Source organism: Thalassophryne amazonica, chromosome 11 (genome assembly GCF_902500255.1).
Source record: "Thalassophryne amazonica chromosome 11, fThaAma1.1, whole genome shotgun sequence".
Classification (NCBI taxonomy): Eukaryota; Metazoa; Chordata; class Actinopteri; order Batrachoidiformes; family Batrachoididae; genus Thalassophryne; species Thalassophryne amazonica.
The window spans coordinates 37,195,613-37,213,922 of NC_047113.1; the positions used below are offsets into that span (position 1 = coordinate 37,195,613).

Sequence of the window (18,310 nt, forward strand, 5' to 3'; positions counted from 1 at the left end):
ATTACACGCAGTTATGTAGGAGCTCGTATGTCTGCACACATTCTCACATCACGGCCCTAAAAAGCTTTATAGGCCTCTTCACGGGGCTCGATCGCAGCCAGATGTTTTCTCACTCTCTGAACCTCGACCCAGGCTGAGGATGTTTGCAGCTAGAAGAGCTAGCAGAGCGGTTTTGTATACATGCATGTCTACGTGTTGATGGATAATGCACAGGGACGTCCCCGTTCGTGCTTTAGCACTCCAGTGAAAATGATCCAGCCAATATATAATATAAAACTCCATGTAACAAACAGCATCTGCCAGAAAAAAAAAAGATTTCATGTCAAGAGCAGAGACTGGAAATGACGGATAATGATGAGGTTTGGAAAACTGGCTCCCTTCGTGTAATCATCCTCGTAGGCTGGCCAGTGATGAGAACATAAATCCAGAACATAAAGAAGCAGTCTCCAGTACCTGCTTCTGCACTTTTATCATCTCTACAATAAATGTCTGCATCCTGAGCTGATCTGGGGACAGCTGTTGTTTGTGTTACTTCCTTGGCATGTAGTATTTTTTGGTTTTGATGGTGACGCTCACTCCACACTGCTGCTGTTCTGTTGCAGAGTGTGTTTACAACAGTAATAAGTGCTGACAATTGTTATTTTCCTATTTTTCTCCCAGGGTGACCGAGGAGACATCGGGCCAAGGGTAAGTCATTATTCCCTTGTCTGTGAAGATGAAACTAGTTATTTTGGATGGTGGTGTGCACGTTTTTCTGCAGCTGACTCAGCTGAAATGATTTGGTCTTTTTTTTTTCTTCTGCAGCAGATTTTTTTGTTCGATTCACTGAACTGCTTTTGTTCCCTTCTTTTTTCCTCTCCTCTTTGCTTTTTTTGTGCTGCTCTTTGCTGGGATCTTTTGTTGTTGTTGTTGTTGTTTTGTTTTAGCTCCACTTTGCATTCAGAAAATTTCAAAAGTGAAGCAACGTTGGCACAAAATAAGTTGTGCATTTCTTAAAATTCATGAATGCAAGTTGTGTGTTCACGTGACCAAAACAAAACACCACAGGTTTACTGTTCCGAAACAAAAATGACATTACCACGTCAAACTAAGTTTTCCTTTTCTTTTTCGCTCTCTCTCTCTGTTTCTGTTGAAAACTGATTTTAAGTGTATTTAAACTGTTTTATACCCTGGAATGTGCTTTGTATTACATGTATTTCAACTATTCCAGCAGGTTTCACTTGGTTTATACCACGTATTATGTTATTTTTATTTGACTTTAAGTAACTAAAACAACAGCAATGTCCTTGAAACACTTTAGTCTGCTGAAGCCTGGTTCACATTACCATTCAAAATCAGGGCCCGTATGCATGAAGCATCACAAAGTCCTCTCAAAGAGCTGCTAACTTAGCCTAAAATTTCCTGGCAAGGAATCTTAGCGTAAGAGAGACCCAAGAGGTGTGTGAGAGCGAATCTGAGCAAGGAGCTGACAGAAACTCCTATCTTAGTGAGGAGGCGGGATTGACCCCGTTGTTAGGTATGACATGGTCCTGTAAGAGCTATGATTGGTTGTCACGGAAAGGGAAGGGGAAATTAAAAAATAAATGCGCTCTGTGCTCCTACATATGAATGAACAGTAAAATCAACCGATCATATAACAGCATTAAGAAATGCGTAATCATGAAAATAATTTAATGTCATGATGATGATACTCTGCAAAATTAAATTGGAGTGATTGCAGGGCCAGTCGTTAAACCTGTAAATTCTTGTGCTACAGTGCATTATGGGAGTTCTGGGTTTGGGGGTTTTAAATGTTGCTATTGTGGTTCATGTTATTTTAAAAATGTTGTTCGTGTTGTTGATTTATTGTGTGAGTTAGTGTTTAGTGAGTTAAGTGTTATCATGTTGTCGCCATAAGTGTAAAGTGTATCATATTTGATGCCGTCCGTGTGGTGTATTATCTGAAAAATAAGAGTGCCTCCTAGTGGCAGAGTGCCAAAAAGACAAAAGCTCTTGCTTGTCTTTCATTATTTCACATAGCTCACCACAAAATGAATTGTTACATGTTTGAACATATCCTATTCACATGCCAATTATCTACATATTAAAAGTGTGCATGGGTGCGTGAGTTTATTAATAAGTTCAATCTAAGTACATGATATAATTGTAAATACGTTAAAATTACATGCATGGCACAAGAAAGTGAAAACACTTATTTCCATTGTTGTCCATTTAAAAATCAAATGACAAAATAGAAGTAATAATAAAATAAAATATCAATAATACTGATAATAATAATAATAAAAATAATGAAAATATTGTGTGTATATAACAACAACCTAACCAATTTATAAATACATTAAGGCAGTAAGTTAACATAAAATAATGACATAGATCAAGCAGGTAGTGTGTTACTGACTCACTGTCATCCTACATACAGAGAATATCTCTGCTTCCTCGCTGTCTTTTCCACCAGCTTGTCTGCTTATGGCACTCATAGACTTCTTAAAAGTCCTCCTCACTACTCTTACCAGTTTGGCACCTTAGAGCCCTCTTAAGGCCTAAGGTGCTTTGTGGACAACTTTCATCTTACCAAGGGAAAATTCTAAATGCCTAAGAATTCAAAAAATTTTAAGATTTTTCTTAGAATAATGGCACTAGGAGCTATTTTTATCCTAGACTACTTCATGCATACGTCCCAGATTTTTAGCATATCCAGATTGTATCTAATGCCCCATTTACACGGGACTGAGACCTATATAACATCTACAAGATCATAACATTTTGTCAGTTCTCACAAGTCTTGGCTGGTCTCCGTTGTGATCTGTTATTTGTGTTTACACCAAGCGTGCATTGCGACTGAATTGTGCAAGTGAAAAATATGTTATCATTGATACAACCCTATGCAGAGTTAAATGAGTCTATTATGACCCACAGGATCAAGTTGAGAGTGAGTTGAGATGTTAGCATTTATCAAGAACAATTATGAGACCCATTTACCTGTTAACTGGTTGCACAACTTGTGCGAGTGTTTTAAACAGTTCAGTACACTCACACACCTGTTGGCGTCCGATGTGGAGTGATGGAGAGTGATAGCAACCAAGAGGTATCCTTTTCCGACCATGGAGACCCCATTGTGACCAGCCTGAAACCCCAATGGGAGTCAGTGAGAGTGATGACGAGAGGCTGTTTTCTGATCGCAATTCATTTGTGGACTTGGTGTAAATGGGGTGTAACTTGTTTTTTTTTTTGTTTTTTTTGTCAGTCTGGACAGCAAAAAAAACACGAGGTTCGATTTTTATTTTTTTGTTTTTTTTTTCCAAAGCGGATTCAAGCCACATACGGAGGTGGTTTGAAATGTGATTCAAACCACAGTTTTGTAAATCTGTTTCAGTCTGAATGTCTTAGTTGCTCAAACAGGATTTCAACGTGTCCTCTGCATCTCTTGCAAGGCGGCACGAACAACAATGACGTAGTTCCAGAGAGATGGAAGTTGATTCAAGGCACCTCACCTGTGGAGTTGCAATATGTGAGAAAAAAATTGAAGAAAATGGTGAAAAACAACACAACATTAAACCTTACCCACCCCATCAACAAGCCTGTGGGTGACAGTGGAAAGGAAAAACTCCCTCAAGCCATTTTTTGTTACAAGAAAGCAACCTCAAGTAGACCAGACTCAGTGGGATGACCATCTGTCATACCAACAAATAAAACAACACAGAATTGTCAGAACACGTATGAACCAACTATAAACTATACAGTAGTCCAGTGTTCACAACAGATGGCTGACGCTGTGGTTTCATCAAAGCCACATCAGTCATTGAAACGTTCTCCAATGTTTACCCCAAACCTTATGCATCTCCAGTCCCCCTAAAAATGCCTGACATCCCACAAGCAAGTTGTGTGGTTCAAAAGCGCCAGTGTAGACTGTAAACATCTCCATGCAGAAGACTCTATTCAGATGTGATGTAACATGAGGTCATTCCACCTGTTCAGTCCCCAATCTTTACAGATCCAATTGTCATACATTTGACCCACTGTCCCTCCTCAGTGTGGTTGGAAATGCATCACCACCCAGCACTTCAGTCTGCAGCCCTCCATGCCAGCAATCTCCCGAGATGACCTCGCTGGCTCTTTAAACCAACTGAATGGTGTGTCAGTCTAAAGACAGCTTATTTCTGGTTTGTCTTTAAACAATAAAATGCTAAACTGGTTTGAATTTATTTTAAATGAGCTCTATTTCAGACAAAAAAAAAAAAATTGTTTAAAAAAATCCAGTGTTTTTTCATGTTTGATTGTTGTGTAGACAAAAACTGTCATCTGAAGGTAAGCCCTTGGGATCAGAGAGGCAAAGGGCTTACAGTTTTCTGAGAATTTAAAGGCTAAACATTCACACTTTAAATTTTTTTTAATATAAAATGACAGATTACTTGATATGGAAAGTGGGTTGTGTATTCCTGTGGACTGTGGCTATGGTAAAGAGTTGCATCTCCAGTGGGCTTCCAGTCAACCTTTGCAGGGAATCAAGGGTCTCCCTTGAATTGCATGTTCTTGGTTCAGTTTCACCAGCAACCACAACATTAGAACCATATGGACTGTATGGGGGTTGACTTTGACTCCTAAATGCCATGATGATGTTTCTGTTCCTAATACAGATATAAAGACTTATTGTTGATTAATTTAGTCCTCCTTTGTCTGTTAAACGTCATTGTTCAAGTCCTTTAAAAAATGGCCACTGTCAATGGTTCCATTGATTGATTAGTTTGTTTCTGAGAAGAAATACTCAAACATTTTTCAGTTGATGTTCTAAAACACAAAGACATGATCAAGGAAGAAATAACAATCAGTAAATAATTTTGGTGTTGAAATGCAAAACTCCAGCTTGATCAGCTTCAATTTTCTCTCTCGGTTCCTTTTCCATTTGAAAGTGTGTTTTCCCTGTGTGGATTCCCCAGCAACGACATAAACAGCACAGTTCAGGTCTTATGATGAGGTTTGAGTTACCAACATATCCGAAACCAGAGACAAGAAATGGTGATATTAAAGAACGATGGAAATGTTTAAACCTCACCATCAAAACCCACGGGTTGGGGCCATACACCAACGCAGCCATGTCATCCCAACCCAGCTACGTTACTCAAACATTACAGGCTAACCTCATTCTGTATCTGGACGGTGTTGTCTTTTTATGTGATATTATTCCACCCACTCTGCAATCTATGTAATTATCTTTGCTTTACTCTGTATGGTTCGAAAAATAAGCCCCCTGGACTTTACATGGTAAACGGTTTGGATTCTTTTGAAGAAGTCATGTCTCCTGAATAATTGCATAAGTTTCCTGTTTTATTATATTCAGAATGTAACCTCGGGTCAAGGTCACACTTTCTCACATGACTGAAAAGAGAGCTGGTGTGAGCCACTGGGGCAATATGTGCAATATTACAAAGTTTAGACCTAAAAATCAACCCCATATTGCAGCCACCCCTCACCCCCACCACACACACACACACACTCACACACACACCCCTTCTCTGTCACTCTCTTTCTAAATTTTGTTTGTTCTAAAGTGACCACACCAGCAAACCTGTTGACATTTTTGCTCTCTATACAACCATAAATACGAGTATCATGGTCTTTGTCCAATTTCAGTAAAGCTTGGAAAACACATTGTTATACTGTGTAGATGCTTCACATATATATCAAGTTGAGTCAAGTCTGGGAGCATGTACTGGTGCTGTGCTTCACTACATCTACAACACCATGGAAACACCTTTGGTCCTGGATGGCAACTACCCAGGCAGACAACCGGCCCATCCCCACATCTCCAAAATAACCATCGTTCTGCTGAAGCCAGGTGAAACGTGGGCGTCCTCTTGGCCTTCTCAAGCCACTGGGGTCCTCACTCAGGCACCTGTGTGCTGGATCATCAACAGAGAAACACACCACATGGCCAAAATGGTGAAGCTGAAACTCCCTTACAATGCAAGTGATACTTCTCACCTTAGTCCCCTAAGTAACCACTCCTTTGACATAAAGTCATTCCACCAGTGCCCAAGGAATCTTCAAAGAGACCTAGTACCAAGAACAACCAGTCATCGCCTAAGGTTATTAGCTAACATCCAAATCTCACAACCGTGCAGTCAGGCAGATAGCACCAGACTTGGACTGTTGTTGTCTTGCAACAATAAAGAAAGAGCTTATGCAGCCAGAGACCTCCTGGCTGCATAAGCTCTTTCTAGGTGTCTCTCAAAGTGTCAGCCTTTGAGGACCCGGAGACATATATGGCACTGCCGAGATAAGTGTTTGTCTCAATAAGTTTAACACTTTTACCACATAGAGATACACTTCTGATGGCTAAGTCCAGGAAGTCGTCATAAGCCTGGATCTTAGTTTTGCTCCAGGACCATCATAAACCCAGACATTCAGATTCCTTTTTCAGCTTCTCAAGTGCTGCAGTCAAGGCATCCATTGATTCTGGAAAGATCACAGCATCGTCAGTAAAGTCACAGTCTGTAAACCTTTCCTCATTGGTGGCTGTCATCCACGACCCAGGTACGTCCAGTGGTGTAGTAGGTGTGGTGACGCATGACACAGCTCAACTTGACCAATAAGCAATACAGTTACTCTGAACGTACTCATACAAACGTATCACGTGTTGTAGCCAGAGGTGGGTAATCCCAGCTTCAGTAAATAAAAGTCCCACCATGTATTACTTCTGCCTCTGCTCTTAAAACAGATGATTTCACTGACTACATCTGAGGAGTTGAACTCATTAGAATCAACTGGTTTAGTGGGTGAATGGAACAAATACGTGGTAGGATTTTAACTCACTGAAACTGGGATTTTCTACTGTACCTCTGGTTGCAACTAACCGCCTCCAACTGTTTGGTTATATCTACATTGGTAGCTCCTTTTTCATGCTACGTCCCTTCCTTTGACCACAAAGTACTTTCACTGTCAAAATACCCTTATATGTTGTATTTATCAAAGCTATAAAAGTCTCTGCTTATCTTTGGTTGCCACTTATTTGTCTTTGTTATTATAAACATTTTGGCAAGTATATATCTCCAAATTATTGGATTTGGATAATAGTTAAAACTAGACGCCAGTATCGTCATGAATCTTTAAAGAACTGGAGCCTGAAAACTTTGGCATAACAATTGTAATAGCACAGAATGATTGACTTTCTAAAAGAACAGGAACGGAGTGGAAATTTGTCAGAGCTGCTCAGCAGCGTAGCACTTAACGATGTGGTTCAGAAGTATTACAAGAATTCCTGATTTCAATCAAGGCATAAGCCATTTGATTTCCTCGCCTATCCTTTTGGATTTCAAGGTAATAGTTTGTGTAAGAATTAAATCTTTCTGGCGTTTGCATTACATATTTCATCCAAGTGGTAAATATTGAACTTGGACAAGGTGCCTGCAGCTTTGATGTTCTTGGATACATTTCCAGTTGAAAACCCCAGAGCATTACTTAGAAACACAGGCTTGATTCAAAACAAACTCTGCAAGTTCTAAATGTACTATACTCATACTTGTGAATACGTTTTTGCCCTTGGGTATATGTATTTGCTCAATGTGGTAATGTGGTAGCAAATATAAATGTAGTGTTCACTTGTCACATGGAAAATAAGATTAATAATAGGAATGAATCCAAAATCATAATGTCATAATTCTTTCATTTGAAAGAAGAGGACACACCATTAAATGTGGTACAGCCCTTTCCTAATAGTGTAGCCAGTTCAACCTCTTGACTTTGCGAGTGGATAAGCGAAAACAGGACGTGTCTGAGTGTGCATGTCAACCTGTGGCTTCCTGTCAATCCATCATTCTCAGTGACAGGACAAACCTGGTTCCACACACAGGATAACAGAGGCATTAAAACTCAATCCAACTTTAGAATGCCACATTAAAAAGGTGACTTCAAGATGTGAGTAAAATTTCTATGTTCTCCTGCATCATCAGGATTTCTCTAATGCCAAAAAAACTATTCAGCCTCTTTTGGAGCATTTGCATTTAAACTATTTCTTTTATGTACAATGTTTCATTATTGTTTTTTGTTTGGAATGCAGAGGTATAGTCTTTAATGTAAAACTGAAAACCAAATCTAAACCAGTATCGTATATCACTGCAAATCTTCTGGGCCTCTGTCAATTACACGAGCTCCATGATTGATCATCCTGAGTGCAGGCACAGTTTCCCAAATGTATCAATAACAGGACTAGACTGCGCCACTATTGGTTTTAAGCAATTTCTATGCAGTCTTGGATTAGTCTTTCAAACTGTCCACACAACCATGGAATCCTGGCTTACAGATTAGACATTCCATGTGCCCATTGACTAGGGTCACCTCAGGTTGGGTTGATACTTCAGCACCACGCCACTCGCCAGCCTGAAGTGACGTACATGATCATTCGTGCTCTTTAACTTTCTTAAACATTAAAATTTTTGATGATTTGTTTGGGCACTGTACAAAGCGACCAATGTTCATACTGTGAAATTCAAACGTCATATATGATTTAGCTCCATTTGGCATCTGTGTTGAAAGCCAAACCATGCTGGGAGTTTCATCCCCAGCCAAAGGATTTTTGTCTCCCCTGGAGCAGTTTTAAATAGATCATCGTTTGACAGCGCCCTGAGTTTGAATGGGTGTTTGTCTTGGTATCAGCCTATAGCCTGATGAGAACAAGCTAAAGGGGTAATTCACAGTGAAAAAGTTGATATTCCAGAGAGATGTATGAGGAGCATGTTTGTATGTGGTCTTCAGAATGGGAACGGTGTGAATGAGTGAGTGCGGCCGCGGGCAAAGAAGATGAGGAGGAGAAATCTGCGGTATTGAGAAAACCTCAGCTATCCAGCGCTCACCACAGGCTGTTAACAGGAACCTCATGAGCAGACAAGCTTCTCTCCCAAGCCACTTCTGTTTAGTTTGGTGGCAAAGGGAGAGTGGAAAGACATTTTACGAAACATTTACAAGCCAACAGGACAGCTTCACTGCCCGTTAGAATACATTCTACAAGTTTTTGAACTCTGCTGGAAGGATGAACACCATCCAACCAAAATATGTCCCCTTATTTAGGATTATAGGGGAGGGAGCATAAAATAAAGGTTATCAACCATTATATTCAGATGAAATCAGCGTAGGATTTAAGTTGTGTCACGAAGTATACCTGTGAGGATGCATCTGGATCCCCTTACCCCCCTTTTCCAGATTGTATATGTCCATATTTGCAGATGATGTGTTTCTTTCTATGACAAACTTAAAAACTTCAAATATATATTCCCTACAACTGCATTTATGTGCTTCCTTGCTCTTTCCCATGCCTCATTTTTCCCATCCTCCATTCAGGGTCCTCCTAACTTCAGCACATACGCAGGTCTGCACAGTAATCAGATTCTCACTGTCAAGGTTTGTTCCTCACATCAGATTCCTCCTTCACCCTCCCAGCAGCCATCGCTTCCTGTCAGGCTGCTGATCTTATGCTGTCACTTTGTTTTCACATTTAAAAGTCTATTTCTTAGGGCAGAGGAGCAGAACAGTGATTTTCTCTGTAGACATGCTGTCACCCATTTCTGGACTTGTTTGAATTCCACGGTCCTTTTCCTCTACTAAGTTGTCCATTAGCCTTCTCTGTGTTGTTTCCTTTCTGTGTTTTCCTTCAACTCTGCCTTTTCACTGTTTATATTCACCGCTCTTCTTGCACCTCAGATGGTCTTTCCCCGTTATGACCATGGCTTTATCTCTGGTGAACAGTCCAACACCTTTCAGAGACGCTTTCTGAAGGTAGACCGCCACAAAAAGCATGTGTACACTTTTAACGCTTTAACTTCTGCAGCATGTTATTAATGTCTTCTCTTACTTTTCACACTTTTTTTTCCAGTCACGTCCGTCTAACCTGATTTAATGTTTGATTTGTTTGCCCATTTTCTGTGTGGAGCAGATTGTAATGACAAACTGAGTGGCATATTGTTTAACTGTGCTGACATATTAAAAAATATATATATATATAAACCATCTTGAAGGAAGAATGACACATTTTGGAGAAGCTCAAGAATTGTGTGGTTTTCATTACAAACAATTGCACAAGTCTTGAGTGAAAACGTTCAGTTCAAGTCTGAGCTCAGTAAAGCCATAGAAATTACCAGTGCAAGGAAATCAAACTTTACTTTTTAGACTTTGATAAATTCATTGTCAGGAAATATCCTGCTGGGCCAACTTACCACTCAAAGCAAACCATAATGTGCTGCAGACAGAAACATCACCACTGACAAGACATAAATTGGGTTTACTTCTTGATGGGGTAAACATGACTTTTTGGGCATTGATTGATTCTGTATGGAAATTTTGGCACCTTAGAGGGGATGTCAGCAGAAAGAGATGTCTTCAGTTAGATGTAATTCAAATGATGAAATGATGAAAGGCATAAACAATGGATGTCTTCTTCCATAGTTTTTGACATGGCTTTAGTTAGTTAGTTTAGTTTAGTATTAAATAAATACTAGCAGAGGTACCCCTTTTTGCCCAGGTGAAAAGTTACCAAGTTCCGAACATTTTTGTTAAATAAATAAAATAAAATAAAACAAATGTAAGTACATTGTTGGAATCAGTGGTTTTAGGCTATAAATAAACTAGTGATGAGATATTTAATGTACATTTTGATTATTGTATTATTCATTATATTATTTCACATTTTGTATTGTATTGACTTTGAATAATTAATGCCATGATTGCAAACAGTCCGATACAGTAGGTGGCGGTATGGACCTCTAAAGCCAGTTTGCAATCCGCTGATGAACACAAAGGAGAACAAGAAGAAGTTTTATTTTTGTTCTTAATTTAGAGTTAAATTTATTTTCAGACTGTGGCTGACATTGTGGCCAAGAATCGATGTCTGCTTTTACACATTGTAATGCTAACAGCTAACGTTAGCATGACCGAATGGCTTCTGTGCGAGCATTTTGTGACAAATATCAGTAATATTATGAGTTGCTGCACACTTAATTTCACATAACAAATTATGTCAAAGAAGCATGTAAGGCCTGATATACACAGAAATCCCAATAACTCAGTGAACATGAATAACTACAATGAACCCCATTGACTAATGATTGCAAAATGTTTCTTTCCCTCTGCATAGATTGTTGAATGCTGAATTATTAATGTAAAGGAAGCGAAAGCTTTGGTTTGGAGGTGTAAAATACATGAACTGCACAACCTGCGTCCTTACCGAATTAAGTCATCGATGTGACTAAACAGTTAATACAAACCAAATTAAAAAATATTTGTAAACAACTTCATGTATTCGATTTGGTGTCAAGTATATGAAGGATAGAATTTTCTTTACTGTAATAGAACACACCGCGAGCAATGAAATATCACCATGGTAGTGAGCAAAGACAAAACTCGCCTATTGGGATCTCGGTAACAACAGAGGCTAGACATCAAATTTTGGACTTAAATTAGTCAGAGACCACGTTTGCTTGAGCCAACTGAATACTCACCCTGAAACTGTTTGGAAATGCATGTTTTGATCTTTGACCACAATTAAATAGACCCTCACTGTATCTCAGGAACTTTTGTGGCTAAACAGATTTTAGGCTTAAATTACTTAGAGACGCCAATTTTCAATTGGATACAATTGCATGTTTCTCCTAACAGTTACTAGGAATTGACCAAGAATTGTTTCTATGGAGAGACAACTGTAAAAGAAAGAAAATAATCCCTGCTGAATACCTATACATTAATTTATATGGATGTAATGCAACCAAACATATGCTTTGGGGGTGACTTACTACATAGCAGATCATGCATCACAGGAAAAATTTGACTATTCTGATTGGGGTAATTCAAAAATATACAAAACACAGATATTATTTCACCTCCTGCATGATGGTAGGAGGTCCTGCTACATATTTTAAGCAAAATGTCTTGACTGAACATAATTGATTTCACCCTCTCCTCTCTTGTTTTTCCCTTTTACTCATTAGGGGGATCAGGGTCAGGCTGGACCACCTGGTCCTCCCGGCCCCCCAGGTAGCCCTGGTCCCAGAGGACCCCCAGGGAATACTGGCAAGGATGGGCCTCGTGGCCCTGCTGGAGAGCCGGTAAGGGAGTTTTTTTTTTAAGTGAGAAATTAAACACCCATGACATGAACAATCCCCTCATCCATACATACATCCATACATTTTTTTATACCCACTTAAACCAATCAAGGGTCACAGTGGGGCTGAAGCCTAATCCAGCAGTCATAGCGCATGAGGTAGGGTACAACCTGGACAGGACGTCAGTCTATCACTGGGCCTCCTCATGATGCTGGACCCAATTTGAGGCTATATGGTCTATGGTGTAGTGCACGTCTGTTTGGGGTTGTCCACCCACACATTGCTATTGACACACCATGAAATCTCAGTACAAAGGGGTTGGAGAAAGTCACCTCAATAGTCATGGGTATGTTGTGGTCATAACTAGGGATGGGTATTGATAAGATTTTATCGATATCGATTCTGCTTATCGATCCGATTCCTTATCGATTCCCTTATCGATACCTCGTGAATTTTGTATTAAAAGTAGGCTTTACAGGTTTTCTATGTATTTCATTGAGTCTTAAAGTAAATAAATATGAAATTGGTCACTGTATCCTTGATCTCTGGACATAAATAAAAATAAACAAAACGGTGTTTCGCTTTGAAGTTATTAATTCTGACTGGACTCTATCGTTTTAATTTGACTCGGCAGAGAGCCGCGCAATGTTTGGAGCTATGTGAACAGAACGGAGGATGATTCTCGTTTCTTTCTCGCAACAAGACAGGAGTCCCAGTTAGTAACTTTAATCCACACAAAAGTGACTCACGATTGACATATTCAGGGATGAAAGTGGTGAAAAACAAAAAAAGCTGAAACCCAAAATTACCCCCCAACACCACCTGCATGAAAATGTTTGAATTCTAGAAGCTCTGAAATGCAATCTGGGGCTATTCCAGATGATAAACTGGAGTGAGTGCAACATCCATTTATGTGATGAAAAAAAACAACTTTCCTTATTCAGATTCATTCCAGTAGTATTCTTCTCTTACTAGGATGCAGCAGTTTTCTAGTTTGGCAGATAGTTCTGGAGGAAATCACTGAAGAAATTAACACATTGAAAATATGGTTTGACCGAAACAAACTGTCATTAAACTTAAATAAGACAGGGATGAAATAGAGGTGTAAGAGTCACTAGGTGTTCACAGGAAACACTTATTTATTTCTGTATGTATGCATTTATTTATTTATATATGTTCATTGTTAGCTGCTTTTATATTTTCTGTTGTGTTTCTATTCAGGTTCTTTTTGTCTCTTTCTCTAAAATTGTATATAATAAGTATATATTGTATATAATAATCATTAGATTATTAATATATAAACAAAAATAAATTTAAAAAAATATTACAATTTGAAAATAAATGCACCCAAACGTGATGAGAGCTGCAACGGCTTAATATTAACTTTTAACATTGAAAATGCCATAGACATGCTAACGCGTTAGCATTGCTCCCGTTTTTTAGTTATAAAATACATCTATCAACTGTTTCAGAAGACCATAACAGGTCGGTTTAACATAAAAAAGGTAAATAATACTCACAGACGTATGCTCTTTAGGGTTTTAGCAGGGGAAAATTAAGCGAAAGAAAGAAAGAATAAATGAAGCAATAGATTGAAGCACTACTTCAATCTGCGAACCACTGCTTCGATTGGTTCAAGGTTCAAAGCAAAGTCACGCTGCAGAAAAGTTTATTACGGACCCGCTGCAGGGTCTGTAATCAATGTAGAGAAATTATAATTTTCCTGACAAACACCCCCCAAAACAATGGCCACTCTGAAGGACCGATAACAGAATCGTTAAGCAAAAAGCTTATTGATGTCGGTGGATCGAATCGTTTCTTAACGATACCAGAAAGGAACCGGTTCTCGATACCCATCCCTAGTCATAACACAAAATCCACCAATCTGAGTGGCACCTGCCACTGCCTTTAAAATAAAAATGTACCAAAACATATTGCTATTAACACAGTGCAGTCAGAATTGAGAGGATTGATTTTTAGATGCATAAAATCCATGTTGTATCTAGATATGTATGTTATCGTTTTAAGAGATGCACACCCCTAATAATTCTAGTCAAAATGTCATTATTTCAGTCATTTGTTCTTTTCCAACTGTTTTGACCTGGTAGAGTTCAACAACCATATTGTAAGAAATTGAAAACTTTGCCTATATGTAAAGGTGCATTTATACATATTATATATGCTCAATTACCATTGAGCTGTGGTATACCTAAAAGCTCCCAAAATAGCAATCCTACTCCTGACCTCATCTGTTTTGTGTAAGACAGCGGCCACAAAGTTCTCCAACACGACCCTCTTCTCCCACCCTCCTCCATAACTGTTGTTGTGTGCCCCTGTAACAGATATGGCACTGCGGCGGGTTCATGGCAAGTTTGACGAACTCACCAAACAATAGCTGTGCTTCATGCCTTAAGCAGTGGATATTTCCCAAGATTAACTTTCTGCTTCCAAGAGTTTGGTTTATATACTGAACAGTGACAGATTCAAGCTGTGGTAACGACACACAAAGATGCTACAACTGAAATGGGCCTTTTTTTCCCAAAGTGAGTGGAATGAATTTGCTCCATTAGCCTCAACTGGTGCAATACCACAATGGGATTCAAGAGAATGCTGGTTTCAGATATAGGACAGCTGCGAGTTTCTGCAGAACCAACAAGACTTAGAAGAAGACTCCAACCAGAAAATAGAAACCTAGTTTATCTCAAGCACTTACCAATTTGATTAAAGGGGTTGCAAAACCCAAAACAACAAAACAAATCTCTGTGGCGCAAAGAGACTTTGCATGTTGACAGCAGATGTTTGAGTGCATGAGACTGATGAGGGCAGAGTGAGCGAGCCTGCCTGTAGGGCGTTCTGGAACCCCTGGTATTTATGCCTCACAGAGAGGATGTAAAGTGAAAGCATGGAATGATATTGAATCTCTGACAGTGTATTCTTAAGATATCTAAAGCATGCACACACTCCAAAAAAACAACATGGTGTTGTTGGTTTTTATGTTACATGAACCCAAGTCTAACATGTAGCTTCAATGATATAAAAACATGTTTTATGGGTGAACAAATTCAAACCATGCAGTTTTAACATAACATGCAACAGCTTAAAATCTAACTTGTCTCAGTGAACATAGTAAAATTATGTAAGGTATTTCCACCCAAGTAAAATGCGTTAATGTAACCAGAAACAATTTTACTGAGTGACCGAAATGTAAATTTGTAAACATGATGAATTTGCATTACTGTTACTTAATTACCATGGTTCAGGCCAACTAGATTTGTAAGGGTACAACCCCAGTTCCAATGAAGTTGGGACATTGTGTAAAATGTAAATTAAAAACAGAAAACAATGATTTGCAAATCCTCTTCAACCTATATTCAATTGAATACACCACTAAGACAAGATATTTAATGTTCAAACTGATGAACGTTATTGTTTTTGTGTAAGTATTTGCTCATTTTGAAATGGATACCTTCAACACGTTTCAAAAAAGCTGGGACAGTGGTTTGTTTTCCACTGTGTTACATCACCTTTCCTTTTAACAACACTCAAAAAACGTTTGGGAACTGAGGACACTAATTGTTGAAGCTTTGTAGATGGAATTCTTTTCCATTCTTGCTTGATGTACGACTTCAGTTGTTCATCAGTTCAGGATCTCCGTTGTCGTATTTTGCGCTTCATAATGCACCACACAATTTCAATGGGCGACAAGTCTGGACTGTAGACAGGCTGATCTAGTACCCACACTCTTTTACTACGAAGCCATGCTGTTATAACACATGCAAAATGTGGGTGGCATTGTCTGACTGAAATAAACAGGGACGTCCCTGAAAAAGATGTTGCTTGGATGGCAGGATGTGTTGCTCCAAAACCTGGATGTACCTTTCAGCATTGATGGTGCCATCACAGATGTGTAAGTTGTTCATGCCATGGGCACTAACACACCCCATACCATCACAGATGCTGGCTTTTGAACTTTGCGCTGGTAACAATCTGGATGGTCTTTTTCCTCTTTTGTCCGGAGGACACGACGTCCCTGATTTCCAAAAACAATTTGAAATGTGGACTCATCAGACCACAGCACACATTTCCACTTTGCGTCTGTCCATTTCAAATACGCTCGGGCCCAGAGAAGGCGGCAGCGTTTCTGGATGTTGTTGATGTATCGCTTTCGCTTTGCATGGTAGAGTTTTAACTTTTAGATGTAGTGTTAACTGTGTTAACTGACAATGGTTTTCTGAAGTGTTCCAAAGCCCACACGGTGAGATCCTTTACACACTAATGTTGGTTTTTAATGCAGTGCCACCAAAGGCATCGAAGGTCACAGGCATTCAATGTTGGTTTTCGGCCTTGCCATTTACGTTGTACGTGTAGAAAGTTCTCCAGATTCTCTGAATCTTCTGATTATATTATGGACTGTAGATGATGGAATCCCTAAATTCCTTGCAATTGAACATTGAGAAATATTGTTCTTAAACTGTTGGACTATTTTTACACGCAGTTGTTCCTAAAGTGGTGATCCTCGCCCCATCTTTGTTTGTGAACGGCTGAGACTTTTGGGGATGCTCCTTTTATACCCAGTCATGACACTCACCGGTTTCCAATTTGGTGTTCTTTGAGCATTCAACTTTCCCAGTCTTTTGTTGCCCCTTCCCAACTTTTTTGAAATGTGTTGCAGGCGTCCATTTCACAATGAGCAAATATTTGCACAAAAACAAAAAAAGTCTATCAGTTTGAATATTAAATATCTCATCTTTGTGGTGTATTCAGTTGAATATAGGTTGAAGAGGATTTTTAAATCATTGTATTCTGTTTTTAATTTACATTTTACACAACATCCCAACTTTGTTGGAATTGGGGTTGTAAATGTGACCAAAAAAAAAAAAACAGTAAGTCCCTTTGGCTGCTCGCTTGTTTGTGCTCGGGATCACCACAACAAATCGGATTTGCTGTGCGCAGTGGAAACACCTTCCCAATTGACAACACAGGTTGGCTGCTCTGGTTTTTCTTCCTGAGGGAGCAGGGGATGTTATAGATTATTCAAAGAATTGTTGCAAGCTGCGAGTGTTACAGAGACCAAATTGTGCATGGTGATGTTTGCCCCCACACTGACCATTAGCTGCACTCATTGTGACATTTCTGCCGTGCTGCCGAGGGACACAAACAATGTCATGGTTTCCAATGATGTTCCTCTCCCCACGATCTGGTCTTCTGCAGGTTGAACCTCCCTTGTCAACAAAGATATACTCATGGGCAACAGCACTAGCATAAAGTTCAAGCACTCGCTGTAAAATGGAGAATGACCGTATCAGACAAAACGCCTACATAGAGGAACCCGGCGCCACGAGGGGGCGTTTGGGGGCAACGCCCCCTCACGTCATCAACCTCGCCCCCTCAGATGTGAGAGTTATCAAAAATAAAAGAAAAAAGAAAGAAAAAGAAATACTGGAAAATATAGCACCTCGCAGATTCGCAGATTTTTTTAGTCCAATTTTGCATGCTTTTTTTTTTTTTTTTTTTTAACAGCGCATTGTGCTCTGCTTCCTCATCAAGCAGGCCGGTGTTCTGTCGAGATGCTGGGACACCTGTTGCGGCACCGCGAAGTGAGAGTACGCGCATTGTGTTCTGCGTGTCTGTTTATAAGAATCTTCTCGCCCAGAAGAAAAAAGAGCGCCAACAACTACCCATAACTTTGTTCTTCACTCAGAAAAAGACACCTGCAGCGAGGTGTGAGTGGAAAAAGGCGCGACATAATTTCTTATGTGTCCAACCACGTAGGTTGATTGTTAAAATTAAATTCGTTAGTTCTAAAAGCCATCATAATTATTTATAGGAAAACGTTCTATTTTTATTTCTCAAACAAATGTTTGGGCCTGAAAACAGGTTGGTCTTATTTTTCTACTAAGGTTTGAACTTTGAGAGTGTTTACACACGAGAGAAAAGTGAGAAAATGTTAATGCCTGTTTGAGAAAAGTGTATAAAGTGTGTAGTGAGGGGTTTTACAGCCTTAAAACGTCTATAATAATTATAAAAAATAACGCTGTCTACTTCGCGGATTTCGTCTATTGCGGGCTATTTTTAGAACGTAACTACCGCGATAAACGAGGGATCACTGTATATCTACATGAAAGGTTTATCTTTGACCCGTTGTGTGACTGTCATGCCCAATTGCGCTCTGTTTGCACTTGTGATGGAGGGCTGTATGTGGGGTTAATCTACTGTCTTGTGTCGTT

The 18,310-nt window shown here is 39.3% G+C and overlaps 1 protein-coding gene across 1 annotated transcript in view; it reads left to right on the forward strand.

Annotated features, from left to right (window-relative positions):
- si:dkeyp-44a8.4 (collagen alpha-1(XXIII) chain) overlaps positions 1–18,310 on the forward strand; it is a 443,131-nt gene that overhangs the window by 398,584 nt on the left and 26,237 nt on the right. Inside the window, 3 exon segments of the mRNA XM_034181202.1 lie at positions 661–687; positions 9,691–9,765; positions 11,970–12,086. Of these exon segments, the coding sequence (XP_034037093.1) occupies positions 661–687; positions 9,691–9,765; positions 11,970–12,086 (219 nt within the window).